The 24,012-nt window shown below is 42.3% G+C and overlaps 1 protein-coding gene across 2 annotated transcripts; it reads right to left on the bottom strand.

Annotated features, from left to right (window-relative positions):
• Positions 1–958: 958 nt before the first annotated feature.
• On the bottom strand, positions 959–23,552 carry kank3 (KN motif and ankyrin repeat domains 3). 2 transcript variants are annotated; one of them, XM_068589813.1, is made up of 13 exons: positions 23,473–23,539; positions 14,844–14,908; positions 12,835–12,891; positions 11,951–12,027; positions 9,761–11,536; positions 8,928–9,018; positions 8,500–8,745; positions 8,270–8,360; positions 7,320–7,539; positions 6,681–6,823; positions 4,718–4,918; positions 2,631–2,723; positions 959–1,646 (listed from the first exon to the last, which is right to left on the bottom strand). In XM_068589813.1, the coding sequence occupies exons 4-13, from the start codon at positions 11,985–11,987 to the stop codon at positions 1,584–1,586; spliced, it is 2,961 nt and encodes a 986-aa protein (XP_068445914.1). In that variant the 5' UTR covers positions 11,988–12,027; positions 12,835–12,891; positions 14,844–14,908; positions 23,473–23,539; the 3' UTR covers positions 959–1,583. The 2 variants fall into 2 exon arrangements, with proteins under 2 accessions (XP_068445914.1, XP_068445913.1); XM_068589812.1 differs by lacking the exon at positions 14,844–14,908 and having other exon boundaries at positions 23,473–23,552.
• Positions 23,553–24,012: the final 460 nt, after the last annotated feature.

Genomic DNA, 24,012 nt, shown 5'->3' on the forward strand with positions numbered 1-24,012 from the left:
ATATATATATATATATACACACATATATATATATATATATACACACATATATATATACACACATATATATATATACACACATATTTATATACACACATTTATATATATATATGTGTATATATATATATACACATATATATATACACACATATATATATATACACATATATATATACACACATATATATATACACATATATATATATATACATATATATATATATATACATATATATATATATACACATATATATATATATATACATATATATATATATACATATATATATATATATATATACATATATATATATATATATATATATATATATATATATATATATTTAGTCTTCATATGAGACTAAATCATAGTGCAACTGTGTGTGTGTGTGAGAATGTCCATTTTCCATACACACACTGAATATTGTATGGGATATTTCATACAGTTTTTCAGGATCTTCCAAGATAGTTGAATACTAAAACATATAAAGCAATAATATATATATATATATATATATATATATATATATATATATATATATATGATTATAACAATAATAATTCCTCTTTGGAGGGCATGACCCCATTAGTCTGGTGATCAGCTCTAATAAACAGATATTAATGTATTTCCATAGTGGTGTATCTCTACAATGCTCCATGTTGAGTCCTGGCTTCACTCTCTCTTCACACTTAAAGCCTTTCACCCTGCGAGTCGCCTGCTGACTCTCTCGTGCTTCAGAAGAACGATTGTATTCACAACTTGCCATACATCAAGATGAAGCGGCACGTGAAGCTGAGCCACAACCAAACGTACCGAAGGGTTAATGTAGTTTGACCCTTTCTACTTGACCTCTTGTGTATTTTATACCTCCATCTCATGATGGGATGAAACATGCGTGTTGCGTTTGCCGAAAACAACTGCTTTCCACCAACTTTTATGTAAATATGTTTATTTCAGACATGATTTTATATATTTATAGATGTATTGATATGAACATTAAACGCACAGACAGTTAGTGCAGACTATGAAGGTGGAGAGGTTCACAGATCAGTTAACGAAGGCAGGACAGGAAGCGCAGAGGGCAACACACACACACACACACACACACATTGGCTGTGTCATGTGATCATGAAGTACACAAAAGTACACGCAGACAGTATGTAGTCAACATCTTACCATAAGATTTACTACACACTGTGGTGTATTTAATGCATATTGTGTCAGTATGTGCGCTTATAGGAAATTATGCTTCCAGGTGTTTTTATGTGCCACCACATCATATCATACCGATGTGTGTCGCTCTGAACAGTAAATATATTAGTGGAGTGCAAATAATTAATGCAACGGTCTCACCTGCTGCTACACAAACAATAAACAAGCGCTGGAGACTCATTTCAATACGCGAGGAGCTCTTATTAGTCAAGTATATTATATAACCATTCACGACTTTTATGGAAAAATAATATTCTCATATTAACAATACTTATAAAATGCAGGACATTTGGCAATATATAAATACATATGTGTTTTAGTAAATTCCAGTGGAGCTTTTCACAGCTCAGATCCAGTTGTGTTGTCTCCATCAGTCTGAAGACCAGGACTTGTGGGAGCTGGTGGGGCTCCTGGGCTGCGCTGCTGGACTCCCCTGAAACACATTCAAAACACACAATAAGTCATTAGATTGTGTGATAGTCTGAAGGGTTCTGAGCATTATATTTTGATGGAAAGGCTCCTTCGCCAGTGACCGTTATTGGTTTGTTAGTTAAGAAATAATTAAAAAATTGTAAAAAAAAAAAAAGAGAAGAAAAACAACATTGTTCACACATTTAACACCTTCATACTTTGTGTATGCATCTATGTATGTATATGTGGATGTATTCTTTTTATTACATTTTATTATCTAATAAAATAAAAAAAATAATTTTATATGAATATATATATATATATATATATATATATATAATGTATATTTTTATTTTTTATTTAAAACATTTTTATTTTTTATTTTAAAAAAATGTATTTAAAAAAAAATGAAAAGCCTCCTGTGGTGTGTTGGAAATGAGCATTTCGCTTTATTCACTCAACACAGAGCATCTGGTTTTCTTTTTGTGCATAGTTATGTGCTAGGAATTATAATAACATTGTGATGTCCACATCACATAAATAAATAAATAAATAAAGTCATTATTTACATTGTAAATTTGAATGAACTGTTCATAACCCATAATCCACAGGGGCGTGGCCTCACCACTAGGGGGCAGCAGTGCGCTTCAGTCAGCGCTGCACGCGCTCGGCCTGGAGCCTGGAGCGCTGCCGAGGAACCGACCTGACCCACTTTCACACACAGCAGACATTGCTCACTGTTCAGTTGCGTTGTGCGGCGGCAGCTCGCTCACCTTCTCCCAGAGCATCACAAGTGGCTGCTTTTTGTAACCGTTCAGCTCGTGAAGCCAAAGAATTAATAAATTAACTTTTGACTCACCATTTAAACTAAAGGGGACTTTTTGCATTCGGCTAAAACAACGGCCATACTTTAACGCTCCATAAACCTGTTGGTTTGATTTTGTTGTTCTTCTTTACAAAGTGTGACTACTCCATCTCTACAGAGGCGGAGGGAAGGAGGACTCACCACAGTCTTAGCATAGTTCATATGGGCGTAGAGCAGCACAGCTGTGTCATTGTGAGACGCCTCCAGCGCGATGGACAGAGCATTGCTGCCATCCTACAGATAGAAGAGAGAGGGGGGGGGGACAGAGGCAGTAAAAGTGAGATTATTGACTCTTAAAAACATGAGAATAGAGAAGCTAACAGTGTGAGATGGAGCCTGGGATCCACAGTACACGGCTGTTTCATTTTCCAGACGCTCTGTCTGGAGGTGTTGCATCACTCTGGTGATGGATGTCGGGGCTCATTCATTCCCCTCAAGTAAAGTCAGGATTGGCCTGTAAACAAACCCAACATCCATCCATCCCGCATCCTCTCCTTGATGTAAGAGAAGGGAACGTACAATTACAAAAATATAAATGGTAGGTTCGAGAGATCCTGTGATTTTTGAGCCAATAACAATGCAGTAAGGAGTAATATCGGTTTCATGTAACATTTGAAAACCAGGAATTGAATCTTATTCTACAGCTTAAAATGGACTCAACTTGTTTTTGCTGTGGTTGGTATTGAAAGTGTAAAAGTGTAACACGTTCACACAGTTTGGTATGGAACCGTCTCCGGTTTGGTACATTTTCAGCACAGAGGAGAAAATAGCAACGCACAGAATAACATTTTATTTTCTCCTCTGTGAAATGTCCGGCTCAAAACTCCCATCGATAAAAGTTCAGATTTGTACTTTTTTTAATGGTTGCATATCTAAATGTTTGTCCACGTTATGCATTAATGTTTTGTTTTATATCCAAAATGGATACGAGTAGGGAGATTAATTCCTGGATTACACAATTTAACTCACCCAACCAGCTCACAAGCGGTTCTGGTAGACTTCTCTCACTTTGGCATTAATGTTCCTCAATATTAAGCCAATTCAACAGAAATTATTTAATTAATAGAATACTGAACCAAAACTTGTATACCTTTACACCTCGAGTTAAAAAAAATGTATATACAAAAGGGAAAAGTAACTAAATAAAGTTCAGTGTTGGCTCTGCACTACTTTGTACACCTAACACTGCCGTTTCTTACAGTCGTGGTTCGTCATGTTGTTCTTGTGTTTGCAGAGTCCAGCGGAGGCGGGGGCTTTCCCCCGAATGCTTTCCATCCCCCAGTCCACCTCCTGGTCCAGCTGTGCTGCACTGAAACACAACCCAGGAGCCGCCTGCACCCAACGGTCAACTCGCATATCCGTCACGGCACAGATGTGAACGCTCAAATATCCGCCTGCCCGGCCTCTCTTCCAGCGCTCAGACCAATCGTCTGTGAAATCTAATTAAAAACACATCGCTGTGCAGATTAACAAAAAAACAAAGTGAGGAATGTCACAAGCAGCTACGGCAAGAGTTTTGGTTCAAGGTAAGAGTTCTGCTATTTGAGAAAAGGGGATTTTCCACTAATTTAAGTCAACTAATTGACTGAAACTACTCAACCAATGTATCAAATTGTTGTAGTGACAAACAAATGTAGCGCATTAGTTTGTCACTACAACAATTTGATACATTTGGTGAGTAGTTTCAGTCAATTAGTTGACAAAATTAAGAATCCAGACTTACTTATACACTGATTAATCTTACAAAGGATTGTGAAGATTTGTTTTTCAGGATATGAACAGTAGCTGTTGAATTTGAAGGGGTCATGTGATGAAGCACGCAGAGGAATCGTGTTGTGAAAGATGTCTGCGGTCGTGACTAGAAGAGTTGTGGGATTTTAACTCATCCCTCGAGGCTTGTGAGCGACAACGTTTCCTGTAAACGGCGCCGCTTTAAACTGAAGGATGCTGAAATGAATCCGATCGTGTCTCTTTAGCTCTCCGGCTCTCTTAAACACAAAAGAAGAGAGGCAGAAAAAGATGCAACGAGGAAACTTGCAGAGATCATTTTTCCCATGAGGAGGCATTTCCTGAGCGCACGTTGAGCTGAATCCCAGACGAGCGCTGCGATGGTTTTAGCAGTCGTGGACCCGACAGTCGGCCTCCTCCGTGAGCTCAGTGTGTTAAACGACTGAACGGTCTCTTCAGTGAGCGGATCAGCTAAAAGAAAAAAAGGTAAAAAGCCTCACGTTATCAACGATGGATATGTCGCAACCGGGCTGTTCCAGGAGCAGTTTGACGATCTCAGCGCGGCCGTGTTCGCTGGCGCACATCAGAGCCGTGGATCCCTCGTCGTCCTGCACGTTGACGTCGGCGGCGCAGCCCAGCAGCGCCCGCACCATCTCCTGCCGGCCGTGGCTCACGGCGAGCATCAGCGCCGTCTGGCCCGCCTGCCAAAAGGTAAAGTAGAGCTTGTCTTATTGCATAACCTATTTATTAAGAGATTAAGCTTGAGAAATATTGCCACACACACACACTTGTGGTCCAAATACACACAAAAAAGCCTTCCAGTGGTTTATATTGACGCCATAACTGTTTTAAGAAATCTTATGCATACACTCATTTGCTAGGTTAATGACTCTGAAAATGAAATAATCTTAGTTTTATCAAACATAAAGTTTAATTCTTCACGCTAATAATTTTATTTATGAAGCACATTTCACAGACAAAGAGGTCACAAAGTGCTGCACAGATTAAAAAACACATTAAAACAAATAAAAACGGATAAAAGCAGGTAATAAATTGGAAGGTATTTCAACAAACGCCACTGGTACAGCTGTCTCTTTACTGGCAGGTCTCTGTATTTATTTGTGCTTTTGTATTTATTGTATTCTATTTCATGTTTAATGTCTTATCTGGACCCAGAAATAAAGTTTGATTGATTGAATATTCACACTTTCTAGGTAATTTAAACAGTTTCCTCATTCAAATTGATTCATGGTATGGCATGAAATGATATTTGTAGATATTGAATGTAGACTAACAGTTTAATCTATATTCAACAAGTTGTGTTTTGCTCAGTGTACTGCGGCCTTTCCCAAAAATTAGTATTTCTGCCTCCTCATCAATCACCATGAACTCATCTATTGTCTTTTGTTCAACTATTTATTCCACTTTTAAGACACTGGTATTGTTCCTGAGGACCTTCCTGCAACACAAGGGAAGAGTTGCGACGGGAAACCAATGAGATCAAATGGGTTTTCCGTTATGCTGATTTCATGCAAATGAGAATTTAAGCGCAAACTTGGCCAAAGTGGATTCATGCAACAGGGCGCAGCTTCTAAAATTGCATTACATGCCTTGTGTTTTGTTCCCCACAGCAACAAAAACAACAACAAGCGCCGGTAATTTAATTTACAGCACGGCTGTAAATCCAGAGTCCTGTGACTCGGCGGTGTGAGAGCTCGTGAGGCGCCGCGTTCAAACAGAAACACCACACAACCTGATTTCATCAAGCAGAGAGATAAAAAAAAACACCTAAACGGCAACAGATTCTCTCGAATGTGTCACGCGAGGCCACACATTGCTCTAATGCGATCTAACCTGCAACCAATTACTCATCTGGCTCTGAATGAAGAACGTCCTCACAACACAGGAGATGCTCTTTTAACACTTCCCCGGTGAAGTAAACAGGGAACAAAGATGGCTTTTATAACTTCACCAAGTGGAAATACATTCAAACCCTGGTTTCTGTCTTGCCTCATCTAAAAAGAAAATTAAGTCACATTGAACTTCGTTGAAAATGTATTTTGTTGTGTTTGTCTGTGAATCTAAACTTAGTTTATAGAGTGTGACATTCAAAGGACTCTGTAAAAGCTCGACTATCCGATGTGATGCTAAGAGAGCAAACGCGTGACTCATTGGCCTCACTTACTTAATCCTATGTGGAGTTTTATATGAAATGTTTTCACATTCAGGGTTTGAATCAGTGCAACTTTTAAGGAACCCAGCTGAGCCCGGATTCACTCAAAGTGCTAAAACGCTTCAGGCTGTTGGAGCCGACTCCAGACTCACAGCGAGGTCTCTGTTCTCCTTTCTGCTCACATGTCGGTCATTCACACCGCTCCGGTGATGCCTTTAGAAATACTGAACTGCTGTGTGTGTGTGTGTGTGTGTGTGTGTGTGTGTGTGTGTGTTGTGAGGACGACTTGCCTGGCTGGCCTTGGCGTTGACGTTGCCCTGACTGAAGAGCCTCTTGACCACGGCCATGTCCTGCTCCTCCTTCACAGTGGAGAGAGCAGCCAGCATGATGGCCGTGTAGCCGGCCTTGTTCTGCTGATCCACGCTGCACACACCTGCAGCGAGCACGGGATGTTTAATAAAGACATGCGAGTGCACAGCTTTTCATTGGATAGAATAACTGTCATCTGTGCATGTGACGGTAAAAACATCTTGAATATGAATGCACACACATGAGTCTTGCAGAGAAATGTGACTGTTTAACCCCTGTGTGGTGTTCGGATTTTCATTTTTCATCAAAACAAAAATAATATGATTCATTATTTTTTTCAAACTCAGACTTATTGGCTTAGTGTGGAAATTGTGTATCTGAATTGAATTATTTACCATATTTGCTGTTTATATTGATTTTAATTGGGACGAAGAAAACATCTGTTGAGTATTTTAATGTAAATTTGCTTGATTGTGTTGAGTTAAAAAACCCAAAATACATCGGGTCCAACAGACCCGCAACACCTGTCGTTGGACCTCTTTTCTAATAATCGGTTTGCGTTATTAACCGGATAAAACATTGTCGTTGTGTAGCGTGGACACTTCAAGATGGCCGCTGACCCGTGTCCAGCAGCAGCCCCACCACGCCGAAGTTGGAGTGGGAGACGCTGTAGTGGAGAGCCGTGTTGCCGTTGCCGTCCGTCATGTTGACGACGTGCCGCAGCAGCGCCGACGACGCCTCGGAGAACGCCATCAGATAGTCGGACACCCGGGGAGGCTGAGCCGTCTTGGCGCTGGAGATCCGAAACCACTCAAGCTGGACGGTGTGAGTGCTGGAGAGCTGGAGGAGACAGGGGGAAGTCATGTATTATCTATGAGAATACGTCGCACACAGACACACAAGCTGTTCTGAGAGGGATGAAGCTGCATTGGACTAAAGCACCAAACTATTCAAGTCAAGTATTGTGCTAAAGTACACATTCAAAGTACTTGTACTGTAATGTAATCCTGTTTTACTCATTTATTTGATACCCAGCAGGACATGAAGTAGTTAGCTCCACCTTTACCAACTGAATTATATTCCATTATATGTAGTTTTACTTTTGGTACTTAAAGTACATTTTGATGCTAGTACTTAAGTAAGTTTTGAATACAGGACTAACAGTATTTTGACACTGTGGTATTGCTTTTTTTTTTTTTTTAAAGAAGTAAAAGATCTAAATACTTCTTCCAACACGACTACCGCTTGTTTCTCACGAGCGTTTTCTCATCATTTGGTGAAATTCAAACACTTTTTTAAACAGTGTATTTTATCAAAGTCAATGTTCATAATCCACGGGGGAATTAAAAGGGAAGTCCTGCACATTCAACACTTTTCTATTCTTAAATTAAGCTTACATGTTTTATAATGAATGTGTGTGAGTGCCAAAGATTTAAGGTAGCAATAAAAAAAACTCAGCTTTCATCAACTTTAATTAATTATGATTTTGCGTAATTCCCCAAAACTGAAGCGGTGAACTTAAACGTGTAACTCGGCGATGAAGAGTTTGAAGAAGCATGCAGGGACGCACCACTTCCTTACTCTTCAGTGCTTTGACGTCGTCGTTCAGGTGGCTCTTCAGAACGAGGCACGCTTCACGCATCTTTGAGCTCAGCTCAAATCTGCAAAACACAAATTGTCTGAAGTTGAAACACAAAACACATTCACTACTTCCTGTGCCTGGTTCATCGTTCTCTTGGTCACAATGGCGAGACTTTACGTCACTTCAAGTATCTTTCCTTCCCTTGAGTCACGACCTACTTCTCCTTCACGGCGTCACACGAGTCGCTCGTGGCTCTCAGGGTTTCTTCATCCGTGTCGCTCTCGTCCAGGTTGATGTTTCTTTCCTCCTCCGATGTCTCGTCCTCCAGAGCCGCCTCGTCCTCCTCCGTGCTGTCCAAGCACTCGCCTTCTCCACTTTCTCCAGAAGAACTCCCATCTTCATCATCGTCTTCTTCCTCTTCCTCCTCCTCCTCTCCTTCCTCTTCACTGGATGTAGATTCATACCTGGGAGACATACATATTTGCTGGAATACAGAGCAACTTATGGCGCGTTTGTGACATATTTAAGCCGCATTTTTTTGGAAACTTGTCGTCCGAAAAAATCGGTATTTACAACCGCGAGACCGTCTGCCGCTCGTGTTTCATCTTGACTGGTAAAAACTAAAATAAGGTTTCTTGTTACTCACCCTCCGTTCAGAATGCCGACAAACTGCAGGCTCTTCTTCTTCTCGCCCGCGTTGCTCCCGTCCTTCCGCTTCATGATGGACTTCAGCATCCCTGTTGCCGTGAAGAGAAACACACAACATGTCCACTGAGTGATGTTCTCAGTCCATCGCTGGAGGACCATCTCTTTAAAATACCTCGTTTGCTTTCCAGTGTTGCCAATTTTAAAAACAGTGTGTTCATTTTTTTGTAAATATATTTCATATCAGTGTGGGCAAACTTTATTTTCTGCAATTTCTGAATAATTAAATTTCATGGAAAGAACAAAGTCATGTGTAATTTTATATTAGGGAAATAAAAAAAGAGCAAGTCTTTTAGCCAGAGGTCAGGTGTTCACTTAAAACAATAACTTGTATAATGACTTGTTTTTAAAAAAATGGGACAGCTCTATCAAGCACATCCATATTTTTATTTATATAGACGTTTCAGGGATTTGATATTAAGAAATTACAAACTTTATCACTGTCTCATGACGCTTTTCTCTCTTTACCATGTGCACTTTTTAATGATGCCTTATATTTCTGCACCAATGTTATAAAAGACAAGTAATTCTACATTTAACGCATTTTTATTCCATCTGTAAATTCAATATTCTTCTTTGTTACTGCTATTTTTTTCTTCTGTTATTACCAATCTATTGTTTATTTATATTGTTTCTTTCATCTTATTACTTGAGAGCAGCGCTGCTGTAATCTTGTAATTTCCCCGCAGAGGGACTAATAAAGGATTATCTTATCTTATTATTACAGAAGCACATGTGGTGTCCTGGCCCACATGAACACCTGTAAGCTCTCACCTGTCTTGGCGTCGCCGGCTGCAGTCTTCTCTCCGAGCTCCTCCTCTTTCTTCTCGGCCACACTGACCATCTCCTCTTCAGGCGAGACCTTGTATTCGGCGATGGTCATCTGTCTCTTCTTAAGAACGGCGGCCTTCGGCTCCCTCTTCTCCTCCAGCGAGTCCTCCCATTGGCTGCCGGTGCTGACCGCCGCCGTCGGCACCGCGGCGTCGGTCTGCGTGAATCGTTCCATCAGATCCGCTGCCAGCTCCTCACCCACGCACGCGTCGTTCACCTCGGGCCGGCACGACACCGCGGCGTGTTTTAAAGCAGCGGTGAGCGTCTCTACCTGGGCGTTCGCCGTGTCTGGTTTCGCGAGAACCCCCTTCTCGAACGTGACTTTGGAGGCGCTCTCCTCCATCTGGACTTTGAGGAGCCCCAGGTCTTTGTCGGCCGCGCCCAATCGGTCCTCCAGAGCCCCGATGGACTCCTGCTGGAATTTGATGGTGTCCTGTAAGGTGTCGATCTCCCGCTGTGCTTCGCTGCTCAGCCCGAGCAGAGACTCTACGACCCAAACTTCAGCCTCCTTCGTGTCCACGCTGACCTGCACCCCTTCCTCTTGCACCACGGGGGGCTCCGTCCCTGAGCCTTTATCGCAAACGTTGACCTCGGTGCCCTCGGAAGCGTCTCTCACGCCCCGGCTGTGGTAGAAAACCACAGAGTCCATCGGCGCGTCGCCGCCGGCGGCCACCGATTTCTTCTCCACGGGCGCTTTTTCGGGAGCTTTAACTGACACTTTGGGCGAAGGCTCTGGAGCTTTCCCTTCCTTCGCTTCGAATTTTTCAGTCAGCCTTTTCAGCTCGCCGGATTTCCCGAGGCTTTTGTGTCCAGGTGAGATCGGCGGCGTCGACCGAGCGTTGGCGCCGCGGTCGGCGAGCAGGACCTCTGTGGTTTGGGTGAAAGACTCCTGCGTGGACTGCTGCTTGTGCCGGGCCACCTCCTTGGCTTCCTTCTCCTCCCGCAGGGCCGACAGGAGCGCGTCTTTCTCGGCGCGCAGCTCGGCCACCTCTTTCTCCAGCGCCGGAACGCCCTTCACCCGCTCCTCCATCTCCTTCAGCTGTTTCAAGGCCGTCGCCATCTGCTCTCGGACCGTCTGCAGCTGGCTGGGCGGGATCGGCGTCATCGTGGCGCCGACGGCCGGGGTGCTGCGCCCGGACGTCTGGGGACTGGGCTTGATCCAGCCGCTCGGCAGCGGCTGAGCGGACGCCAGGGGGGGCGGCAGCGGTTTCGGGGGATCGGCGAGCTGGAAGCGCCCGCCGTTCTGGTGCTGGTGCGTTTGTTCTTGCTGCAAGCGCCGGCTGGTTTCGAGGAGGGTCCGCTCCACTCGGGGGTTGCGCTGCGGCGGGGGAGGCGGCACTTTGGCGCCGGCGGACAGGGGAGGACCGCCGAGGAGGGTCACGGGCGAGCGACAGAGCCCCTCGCAGGGCGCCGAGCCCAGGCGGTTGCGCGGCGGCGGCAGCGGAGGGGCTCTGCCGTCCTCGCTGCCCGGGGAACCCAGGGACTCCGTGGACGTCCAGCCGCTGGTACGACCCCCCACGCCCCTCTGGGAGAGTTTCACCCCTCGGCCAGGGCGGCGGGAACCAACGGGTGCCCGACGGAGATTGTGCCCACTTTCTATCTCCTCTACGTATTTGAGGAAGTCCAGATCCAGCTGGAATCCATACGGCGTCTGGACGGAGTAGGAGCCCGACTGGTCGGCCTCCTCCGGACGGGAGTAGATGAACGGAGAGCCCAGATCTGAAAGAAGAGGACATGTGATCAGACAGCATGGCGAGTACCACAGGTACTTCAAAATGGCCGGTAGAGTACACACATTGTCAGGCATTGGGTGGATCCTTGAGGTCTAACGATGTGATTTCCAGTCTTCTACATCACTGGAATGGCTATTTCTTGTATTTTAAATCGTGCATTGTTTGCAGTACATCCGTGTCTACTGGCTTGGAGATATTGGTATTTGTGTTTCAATGTCAAACAACATTAAAATATGGAGAAAATAAAAAGGTAGTCAACCTCTTAGTCAATACATTTAATTCAAGTTCAACCTCATCTCAAAGAGAAGTCTAGATATGTTCAAAGTCACAAAAGAAATTGGGATATGAGGTTGAAATACCAACAAAAGAAACCTGTGGTCATCCTCATGGAGTTTCTTACCAGGCAGCTTTGGGTTAACTTGCACTGATTGAGTCATTTTTCAGGACCTTTCAGCACAAACAGCTTCAAATAAACACCTGGTGAGAGAAAACAAAGTGACATATTAATATAATACTACATACAATATATTTTGTGCTTTTCTCAAACAAAAAAAGGTAGAAAAAACAACATGTTTTTACTGAAAGGAGACAAAACAAACAAGTGGCTCGCTGCCCTTTAGTGGCGGACATAGATGCTTCTTTATAGGCGTAGTAAACTCAAAAGTGCAACAACGCCTCAAGAAGTTTGTTTTCTTTTGGCTCATTAACGCGTGTGACTTCAGCGATGTTGAAGTATGTTGAGCCTGACATCATCGTGTGTGTGTGTGTGTGTGTGTGTGTGTGGATCTCTGCAGTAGGTCTCTAAACTTTCTTCAGTCTCTGACAACGCAAGATGCAACACTTGTGTAACGTGAAGTTTCAGTGTGAACGTACAGAAACTGGACACGGTGAAGTTGGGAGTCAGGATGAAACTCCTCAGAGCAAAGTCAACAACACAAAGCTGGACACTATTCCCAAAACCACAAGACAGCTGCTCCATTCATGACAGCATCATACCATCCAACTCCACGGAGACGCCACAGGACTCCTGACACCACACGACTGCTGACACTTGACATACATACTGCTGCACTGGGAAATCTAGCATTTCCTTTGGGAATAATGCCGAAGGAAATATTGTAGTTTGGATTAGATAATGAAGCATAAACTTCTAACGGACTGAAGGTTGTTCCTGCTGCAAGTTAAAAGTTTCAATAGAATAAACAAAAGTCATAATAACGATGTTTTTCTTGCATTTCTTCCAAACAGACGCTAAGTATTGAGATGTGTTGCAGAGAAGTTCACCTCTCAGCCTCTCAGTGATCGGTTCATACAGCTGCAGTTGGACTGGTTCCCTCTTTCCTAAGAGAGAGAGAGAGAGAGATAGAGAGACATCCACCATCAGAAGCATATCACAGTGCCGTCGCCCAAATAGGAAATGCTACAGCACATTGACCGTGAAATCACGAGTTATGTCTTTCACAGTTCACCCGATCTAAACCGACGTATTGGAGGTTTTGGGGCTGACACGCTAAACACTGCACCGCCATCGAACGAGCAAATGACTGGATACGTCGGGTAATAATTATATATATCAACCCAGTAGAAGCTGTTGCAGAGGAGCAAAGAAGCTGTGAAGGAGGCTGTGATGAATTAGTGTTAATAAGTATTTATTCATGGGATGGGATGAAGAGAAATGAGAGAAGAGTGCTAGCGTGTGCTAACAGCTCCATTGCTTTGTTCCTCAAACACACACACATACAGGAACTTATCCACACAAACACACACACACAAACCTCACATACATGAAGCCATTCGTTTTGTTTGAAACACACACACGGATGTGTTTTCCAGCGGCCTCGGGCGCATTCCTAACATACACTGTTGTAACACGCCGGTTGTCCTTCTTGCTGACTGACGACTGATAACCTATAAAACACACAAACACACATGCACACGTCATGTGTCACCTCAGAACGCAGCAGGCGGACTCTTTATTGTCAAAGTAAAGACGACAACATCCAGAGAGACTAATTATCACAGATTATATTACACCACAGACTAATTCATGGACAGTAAGATTACATTTTAAAAAAAAGGTGGAAAGAAAAGTAATCTCCTCTCACTGATAACGACGTGTCTGCTCAGCCTCCTCTTATCAGACACGGCTCTGGTTCTCATCAGTGTGTGTCGGTCTCTGAGCTCAGGTCAAGCCACGACAATGCAGACTCAAGTTACACAAAAAGGTTGGCAAGAATGTGACCTCAGCTCTTTGGTTTACGTTGGTCAGAGCGAGGCGGTTTGCTGTCGTTTTGAGCGGGTTTAGGGTCAATTACAAGACAACCAGAGTGTCTAAACAAGTCCCATGACTCAAAAGGTGGTTTATTTATTTCATGTAGAAGCTTGTAATCCTGCTTTGTTGGATGTTGAGACGAATCCAGCTGCAGTTTATGCAACTTCAACTCCTCGTGTGCACTCTTATGATCACAAGTGCCGGCAATCTGACAGTTTATCTATTTTCCACTTCTCCATTTATTTAGATCTGTTCTGATATCTCCAGTGTAAACTAGAACGCTGGATCAGGTATCGGAGCAGCGATCCTAGTGCACACAAAGCGCTAAGATATTGTATATTTGTACAGAGACCAGACATAACTGTAATAATGTATGTTTATAAAAAAAAAAGTGTGCAAAATATCCAGTCAATTGGGTTTGGGGGGATAATGAAAACGGCTGAGCATTAGCAAGCTTTTAAACAGACATTTTAGTGACAATTACAATTGTGTTGTGATTTTAGAGACTTCCGGAAGACTAACTGCGTCCATTTACAGGTATTTTATAATATATTATGAAGATGAATCGCTGGTTTAACAGCACTAAGCTGACAGCACGCCATCACTGTCGTGAAATAGTGTCAAACTGTTCTTAAAAAGGTTTGAAGACACTTTGAATGCACTTTTTAATCAGTCGTCCACAGCAGCGAGCAGAAAGACGACTTCCCGCCAGCGCTGAGAAGTCTCCATTTCTGTCCAGCATTGATTTATGAAGCTGAAGAAGGTGTTGCAAAGGTTGAACAAACAAAAACATCCCAGAGGTCTCGCCTCCTCCCCACTATCTTCTGTTCAATATCATCTATTTTATTCTTCATATTTATTTTCTCACCTCCTTTTCACGCTCGGTCTTTACTTCTCCCACATGACTAATTTCGTCTTTCTCTCTCTCTCACACACACACACAAACACACCTACACAAACACACACACACCTCAAGTGTTTCTGTTCTCTCTGATTTGATGACAGACAGCAAATTACAGACCTCGGGGAGAAGCCGCTGCATTCCTTCTTTCTTTGCCCCCGAGTCCTGACCAGCTGAGAGCCACTCTGTCAAATCACACACACACAGACACACACACACACACACACACACACACACACCACTGAGTGCCAATGCTCATAATAACACTTATATAAGCCAAAAACAAAATAGGCCCATAAACGCCCATTGTTCCTCAGACTCACTAAACGACTTTAGACGTCTGTGTTTTGGCTACAAATTACGTGACATTCTTCAGTTTTAATGCAACACTGCAATCACCTTTAAACTGCAGCTGCTCACAGTCAATATTACACATTTTCCTCACAATACAGCCACACAATAATCTTCCATGTATGCCAGCAACTGAAAGTCTCTTTGAAACGAGGTAGAATAAATATCTTAGGATGAAGACACATATGAGAAAATCCCACGTCTTTGTTCATCTGGATCACCGGCTGGTCTGTCGAGGACTTTTCCACTTTATTTTTTAATTTGAGTCAAACACAGAGCAGTGAGTTACTGAGACAGTTTCCCTCCTGGTGTTCAGGAACATGTGACGGGTGGAGGAGCAGCACGACGCAGGAGAAACGAAGGAGAAAACATGGCGTCGTCCCGCGTTCGGCCGGAGAGGAAACGCTCCGCTGGCTGGAGGCTCGGCGGCCATGTTTTCAAACCATGACCTCGTGCGCAGCGCTCGCCACCCTGTTCGCGAGAAGAGAAGTCACTTTGACAGACGAGGAGGGAGAACCGACATCCTCTCTCGCTGACAGCAACTTCTGCTCTACATCTTCACACACACAGACACACTCTCACACACACACACACACACACACACACACACACACACACGTAGAGTTATCACTCGTAAAGATCATTCACTTATTTTATCTTCAGTTTGAATAGTTCCCAATCTGAACGGCTGCTTTCATGAAATTGAAGGAAACTTTTTTGATAACGGACACAATCGTTTACGTAAAAATATTCAGTTCCAGCTGCAAAGTTCCATCGTTTTCATCATGAATTTAATATTTTTGGGGTAATAAACTGTTAATTAGTCAGAAATTGAAAACAATGGAAGACACTGAGATGCCTGCAGATGTTGCACATGATGCACAGCAGCAAATTAAATCTCATTCCATATCACGTGACCTTCATGAGCAGAAGACAAACTACAAAATGGACTGAAACATTACATTTGCGAGGTCAAGAACAAACTTTGAAGCTCAACTTTTGAGCGCACATGAAGAAGAAGAAGTGGTCAGTAAAATGAAAATATGGACTACGAATGATCCTCAACTGCAACACAAGTGGCATCCCAATGCAAATGTTCATCAAGCTTCAACTCTCCCAGTTCATCTCGAACCGGCTGAGTTTCATGTGCTGACAGACATGAATTCAAACACACACAGAGACACACACACACACACACACACACACAGACACACACGCCTCGCTGTTGCAGGAATAAATCTGCAGTTTCCTAAAGGGAAGCCCCACTACTCCCCCAATAAATCCTCATCGCCACACACACACACACTAACACACACACACACACACAGCCCCTTCATGCCCTTGTGCGAGACCTCCCATTGTCTCCCAGTAGGAACTGGGAGGCTGGGAGGGTGGGGGGGGGGCTGCCAGGAAACCCATCAGGCCGTCCTGAAAGCTGCTTCCTGAAGGCAGCAGGAAAACACCGGAGAGAACGCAAGCAAAAACTGAGAGCTGAACAAATAGAGCCAGTGTGACATAAACACACGCACAGACACACACACAGACACACACACACCTCGGCACCCTGCAGCCAACAGCATGCAGAGAGGCCGACATCACATGATGCATCACATGGAGGTTAGATAATGAGCTATCACTTTTGGCCAAAGACTTGAGTGTTTAAGTGTCACACAGCATATATATATATATATATATATATATATATATATATATATATATATATATATATATATATATATATATATATATATATATATATATATATATATATATATACATATACACACACAGAGTTGTGTGACTTCCTCTCTCTTATCTCTTGAACATAAATCACGCACCAACGTCACATCTCTGACATCGTGCGTCTGCTGTGGTCCAGATTAAATAGAGATAAATTATTTTTGTTCAATCACAGTCAGTTTGACTTCAAACATCTCGTCGTCCCGCCTCCTCCTCCCTCTTCCTTCCAGATTCTCCAGCAAACACAATCCTCCACATTCAGCCTCCACAATGAGGCTTTATGCCCGTTTGGTGGCGACGCCGGTTTTTTCGAGACGTTTTTGTGAAGCTTCGTTGTTTTCTCGAAAAAAACAGACTACAACCCCCCCAAAAAAGTTAATTAAGTAGAGAAAAGCCAGTTCACTTAAAGCACGGGTTTGTGTTCATGCCCACAGCGCCGCCGCCGTGCATGAGCCTCCTGCGTGTCGGGCACACAGTGTCAGAAGTTCATACACATTTTGACCATGACTTTTCCATGACTTTAACCTTTTGGAAACCGTGTAAAAATCCTCCCGCTAACCTTTTAATTCATGCCCCATTTAGACAATCTTTTGGCATAAAATACGTCATTTTTTCCATTTTTCTTTTACTGAAACTCCTTCCTAACAGGCTAAGTCTTTGTTTTATCTTGATTTTTGTTGCAGATTCTGATTCTTTAGGTCCTAATCTTTCCAAAGAGGTGTCTTATTGACGCTCCAGGAGGCTTTTTTTGGGGAATCTGGCTCATATCATGCTGGATGCTCATAGTTACTATCAAAATATCTTTTTAAAAGTGTTTTATTTTTGCAGATACACATTTTTCTCCCCCAAGACTTTGCTGAACACCATTTCAAAACGCCAAGACTTTTCCATGACCGTAAGAACGGGATGACCCGTGAACCAAGTGACACGACTGCACATGAAGGTATTCTTAGAATAGCAAAAATGATATGTTTCTTTCTAGAAACAATGATGTTAGCATCAGTTTGCAGAGCTGCAGCTCCAGTCAGCTGAGCGGAGGCGGAGCCTCGGCCCTGAAACAAACCAGTGTTCACAAATCAACTTTTCCCTCCAATTAAGAGAGTTTCCAGTTCTGATGTCACGTTGCATTTTGGACTAAAACACCTTGTTTTGCCTCCGTGGGGAGACATAAACTTTCCAGGCCTGTTTTCCCAACATGACAAACCAAACCTTTGTAGAAGCTGCTTGTTGAAATGTGCAAGAAAAGAATTCTCCAACCAAAAATATGTCTCTTTACTTTTCCCTCCAGTCACTCCAGCTCTTTCTTTTCTATCCAAGCAAACAACAAAACTAAAAACCAGCTTTAATGTTTCTCTGAAAGTCTCTGAGTTGACCTAGATATTCAACATGTGTCTCTTTCACAACAGTAGCAACTGGAGCCTCCAGATGTTTGATTCCCATAACGACAGAACAGGACCAGATGTCAGCAGCGTTCTGCCCAGAAACAACTGGAATATGTGTATGTCATCAAGTTGTTTCCTTCACTTATGGAAATTACACCAGTCCAGCATCTCTTTGATGGAAAGCGCCGGTGCTAATGACAAGGCACCGGGCTCACGCCGGCCTTTGAAAAGTCTCCCGCGAACACACACCTTCATCACCATCATCACCGCGGAGCTGCTGCCGTGGAAAACACACGCTGGTGCAGTTTTCCATGCAAGCGCTGATTTAGTTAGTTGGTTAATCTGATGTCTGCCAGGCCTTTAGGAAACCTAATTGAACATATCGATGCCGTGCAGCAGACGCTGAGACAATCTGCAGCGGGATCTCACTGGAATTACACAAAAATAAATAATAAAAAGACTCCTTTCATAAAACGTGGCTTTGACTCGTCTGTTCGTTACACAACTCTTTCACCGCCTGGATTTTGACGTTTTATTGGTTTGTTTTTCAATATTTTGGTTCCACTGGGTCAGACTGTCTTTAGTCCGTCTGAACTTCTTGGCTTATTAGGAAGTGAGAACCTCGTGCCTTTATTAATGACGTCACTATTAATGAGAAATGTGAGTCCTCTTCCCTGGTGGGATAAAAACTGTGAAAATCAATAAAACATACTTATAAGAAAACCTACAAAGAAAAAGTTTTACAACATGGCTACCCAAAAAAAAGGATGTTTATTTTAAACTATGAATGAAGCCGTTGGTCACAACTTTTAAACAGCACTCTTTTTGAAAGTGGGACCAGTAATAGCTTAAAAAAAGGAATAAAATTAGGATACAAAAGACAGTTTTCATCGTGTGTGGCGGTCTGAACATGTCCGTGTTGCTCAGCCTCTGTGCGTGACCTCACAGGGCAGAGGTGCTTTTCCACAGCGTTTCCTCATCATGTGAACAGAGGTGATGTCTGTGCTGCAAACCCAGCGTCCAACGCTTTTCTCTCACTTTGCCCTCGGAGACATTTTCTCAGACATCAGATTTCAAAATCTCGCGACGGCGTCAGAGAAAGTCGGAGTCTCTCTTCAGCGGCGCACAAAAACATTCATTGTTTGATCCCAAAACAATTTAAAATCGGGCTTCTCAATGTTTCAGGCATCACTGGTGACGTGCAGAAAGTGTTTTCTAAAAGCAGTCGTGGTTTGGTTTCTTCCAGGGAGAGAAGTGGGCCGCTCTGGCAGAGCGACAGTCGGACCTTTTTGGTCGTTTTAGCCGCCAAAAAGCCTTTTAGGGCCGAGCGTCACAACCCGTCCATCAGGATCAGAGTCTGGGAGACTGTACTGATTCACCAGATGATCAACATGATTTGTGCGTTTAAATGTTTTCCCAGTCTGATGTCAGCGCACACAGTCGGACCAGAGCTTCGTTCCCAAAGCTCTGGAGTGGACGTTGGGTATTTTTAGCTCCGTGTTTTTCATTCAGAGTTTCATCCGGCAGTGGAGACAGCGGAGGACAGAGCGTCTCATTGGACCACGGTGGGAGACGCTAACCTTTTAATTCACGCTATCGACCGGTTTCACTCCTGGTTTCAGTCACTACAAAACATCCTCACTGTATTTACAGTCGTTTGCAACATTTTAAAGGATAAATCTGATAAACGAATCCTGTGAAAAGACCAAAACCAACAAATTGATCCCACTAAAAAGTCAGTGTAGCCAAAACCTGACGCTTATTATGCATATTAATCTACATCTGAAAGTCGTACCAAAGAAATGAAACTGAGAATCCTTCCACCTTTATTATCTCCACATATAACACATGGGATTCAGAGATTCTCCCATGTGTTGTTTAAAAGGTCCTTTAGTTACATAAACCCATCAAACTTCATGGTCCCAACTGAAATATCTCTTTTTTTTAACACTTAATTGTATTTATTTAAAAGGCCAAGAGGAAGGACTTCATCATCCAACATAATCAGACAATTTAATTATTAAATTAAGTTACATTTCTACAAAACCATCAATCGTTCATCTTGACAATTTTAAAGAAGATAATCTCAAAATGATTAAATACAAACTCAATCTGCAAAACTCCAAAACAAAACCTGCGTTGTTTTTGTTTTTCATGAATCACGTGTTGAGACCAACAAACTCCTGTGAATGTTTAAGTGTCGACCAGCGACAAAGAACTAAAGCAGCTCAACAGCCTTTGTTTTTACTGTTAAATATTTGTCATTTCTGTTTATTACATTCCACCGTGTACAGTCGTAAACTTCCTGAACAGCTGGAAGTCGACTCTGGAGCCATTGTTTTAGAAATATTTAAACATGTTCTCAACAAAACGTCAGGATCAATCAAAAACATGACACTTAAACTAAAGCGCCACGAGGGAAACTTCACTCAAACAGACTTCTGAAAGGCTTCTTCCTCTTTCACGGACCATTAGGAGAGCCACTTTAATCAGAGGAAGCTGAGAGAGGTCGTTTCATTTTCAACGCCTGGATGCTGCTGATGATGAGGAAAACCTTCTGCTATCAGGTTGCACACAAGAAACTAATTGTTGCCTTAAGAAGAAAAAAATACCTTAAACTAAACCAAGTAGATTCAGAGAGACAAGAGCATAACATTTGTTTGTTTGAATTCTCTTGGAATTATTGTTATTTAATAAGTGGGTATCCGCTTTAATACTAAATAAACAACAATACGAGCTGAAGATTCATCCTTCAACTAATAAACAAATGGCGCCACCTTTGACTGAGAGGCTTTCAGACCAACGCAGCCACCGGGTAGTGGAAGAAATATTAAAATACAGAAAAATAGACACCTTTTTGGAAAGATTAGGACCTCAAGGATCAGAATCTGCAACAAAAATCACAATAAAACAAAGACTTGTCCTGTTAGGAAGGAGCTTCAGTCAAAAAAACTGTGATGTTCGGTTAAAAAATTAGAAAAATTACATATTTAATGCCAAAAGATTGTCTGAATGGGGCATTCTGGGACTTAAAATGGGCGCGGGATCATTTAGTGGTACTTCACATGGACGTCACATTAAACTGCTTAAAAATTCAATAGAAAACCCAGTGAGGGGAAAATGCACACACTTTGCACTTTTGCACTTTAATTGTTTAATTTCCTAAATGAATACACTCTACTTGTGTTGTATATATTGAGTATTTTGCATTCCTGATACTTTGTGTGTCTTTCTTTGTGTCTTCTATGTGAGCCGCTGTGACAAAGTAATTTCCCCTTGGGGATGAATGAAGTATCCATCTATCTATTACCTGTGAAACAAAATGCTCATTTAAGTTCAGACTTCAGTGGACTGTCGTCGGGGTCCATCTCTTCCCTCCGCTCAGGTCACTGCAGTGCAGAGTTACTAAAATAAAACCACTCGTAATGGAGCTAAAAATACCACGGCACGCATCTCATCAAGCTCACGAGTACGAGCACACACCCAAATTTAACTCAATTTTAATTTAAAACGCTCTCCTCCCTCTGTTCTGCAAGGCAGGAAGGACTTAGGAAGCGTGTATAGAAGGCATAAGAAATAACAGGAGAATATATGCAGAATATTACAGCGTAACACTGACACTGACATCCCCAACTAAACTTACAGTCGATCTATTTTGGAGGCGACAGCGTAAGTCAAACCCCAGAGTCCTGTTGCAGAAAGAACGTTTTCCCTTCAGCCAGAAAGTTGTTGAGCAACAAACGTTGGGTCAAAGGACAAGTTGCTTCCTCGTGTCATCTTCGTCTCGTGGTGATCAATTTGCCGACATTATGGAAAACCCCTCCGGCTCTCATTTCTGTTTCATTTTACAAGACGTTAAAGTGAAAGTTTGCATCCTGACAACCCTCTTTCGCCTTTTATCCAATATGTTTAAAATGCATATAAAAAGGGTTTCCATTTTGATTTGGTAAATATCAAATAATGTGGCCACACTCGTTAAGAAGAAACAAACTTACACTTAAGGACGCACAAATACAACTCTTTACCTATGTGTAAGGCTCCAGCAGGCTTGACTTAATGATTTTAAATGAATAAATGGACGCATTTACTCAATTGTTATAATTAAAACCAATAAATCGTACATCAGCAACTTTAACAGCAATCTACTGAAGTGTAAACCTTTAAATATTAATCACCAATACCCAAACCAGCTATTTGAATCTGCTTAATCTCACATCTCTGCTTCAGTTAGTTGACGCAGAAACTCTCTCTCAACCAGTAGCAGCCATCATCATCATCATCATCATCATCATCATCATCATCAATCATCCAACTGGATGCTCTTTCAAACTTGTCTTTAAAACCAAATGTCTCCTAAAATTGAATGAATCCTTCCTCTCTTCCTGTAAAGCCCACCATCACCAGAAAGAACAACATTGTCCGATTATGCAAAACCCATGACATCAAGGTAGCGATGACATCATTTGGTCAAATCTAATGTTGATTTTCTTCTTCAACATCTGCACGCAGCAACTAAAGTAGGTTTAAGGTTGAATGATGGACATGTTCTGGTCACTGAAATCACTTGAGCTTATTTACACATCCGAAGTGATGGAGTTGTGTCATCCCAATGATTATAAGCACAATATTAAGTATGTGTTTGGTCTCCACCAACTAAACTAAAGGGTTCAACGCCTCTGACAATGGGGTGGGGGGGGGCGTTTCCATCCAAAGCAGCCTCACCCACAACACCATCTGAGAGCTATTTATTCTGCTCTTCTAGCAAGCAAACGCTTTATTTATGAATCACTTTGCAAACACAAGTCCTCAATGAGAGAGAGAGAGAGAGAGAGAGAGAGAGAGAGAGAGAGAGAGAGAGATGTAGGAAACGAAGAGCAAGCTGATTTAATTATAAAAATGAGTCTTACAGTCACTTGTTAGAGCTCATAACAAAGCGATAATATACATATGTGACTTTAAAAGACAGAAAGTATAGGTTTCCAGTGAAAATTAAAGGATTTTGGCAAAATTCCTGAAATTTAAAAACGCTAAAAAAAAGATTTTAAACACATGAGCGAAGACACTGAAAGTCCTGTACATGTCACAGGAGCATTAAAACATAGATGTACTGCAGACAACGAGTACTTTTGTACAATATTGCAACACTCTGAGGCAGATAATGACTGCAACACACGCAGTAACTCGTTGAGTCGTTGTGTTCACGGAGCGTGGCAATAATCAGATAATCGATACGTGTCAGTATCGAGTGGTAATCGATCCCTCGGGCTGTGTCCTACCTTCTGCCGTCTCTCCGTCCAGCCTCACTGAGACTTCTCATGACTTTCCGGAGAAGGTAAGAAAAGTTTGGGAGGAGAAGATGAGATGAAAAAAAAAAAAAACTTCTTCCACTTTGTGTCAAGTTACACGAGATGTAACACACGGTTTCCGGTTTGGGATTAAAAGATAAAACGTGAATGTGGAACGTTGCATTATTTTTTGTTTTGTTTTATCAGTCGTATATCAGCGGTTGCCATTTTTAATTCTGTTGGTTTTGCCCTGCATTGCTGCTGCTTATTATTTTATTAAGTTTCATTGTTTGTATACAAATATAAATGTGTTATGTATGTATGTATTATTATTATTATTATTATTATTATTATTATTATTATTATTATTATTATTATTATAATGAAGGCTTGTTGGTAACGTATTTCATTATTTATGTTGACGCTACAGCAGGCTACATTTTAGCATGTTTCAATGTAGCCGCCCTGTGCTTTTATTTTGTAGGCAGAATCGTGTTTGGCCCGGTAATTTCCGGTCTAAATGTTGATTTT

This window comes from Clinocottus analis, unplaced genomic scaffold (assembly GCF_023055335.1).
Source record: "Clinocottus analis isolate CAN_PGR_092001 unplaced genomic scaffold, fCliAna1.0.p SCAF_23, whole genome shotgun sequence".
Lineage (NCBI taxonomy): Eukaryota > Metazoa > Chordata > Actinopteri > Perciformes > Cottidae > Clinocottus > Clinocottus analis.

Bases quoted from the DNA above. Each gene is read 5' to 3' on its own strand.
- kank3 (XM_068589812.1), bottom strand. From the start codon at position 11,987: ATGACTCAATCAGTGCAAGTTAACCCAAAGCTGCCTG. The intron at 11,537-11,950 runs GTAAGAAACTCC...CTCTTCTTTCAG, and splicing joins AGTTAACCCAAAGCTGCCTG to ATCTGGGCTCTCCGTTCATC. The intron at 6,824-7,319 runs GTCAGCGGCCAT...TGCTCGCTGCAG, and splicing joins GGGGCTGCTGCTGGACACGG to GTGTGTGCAGCGTGGATCAG.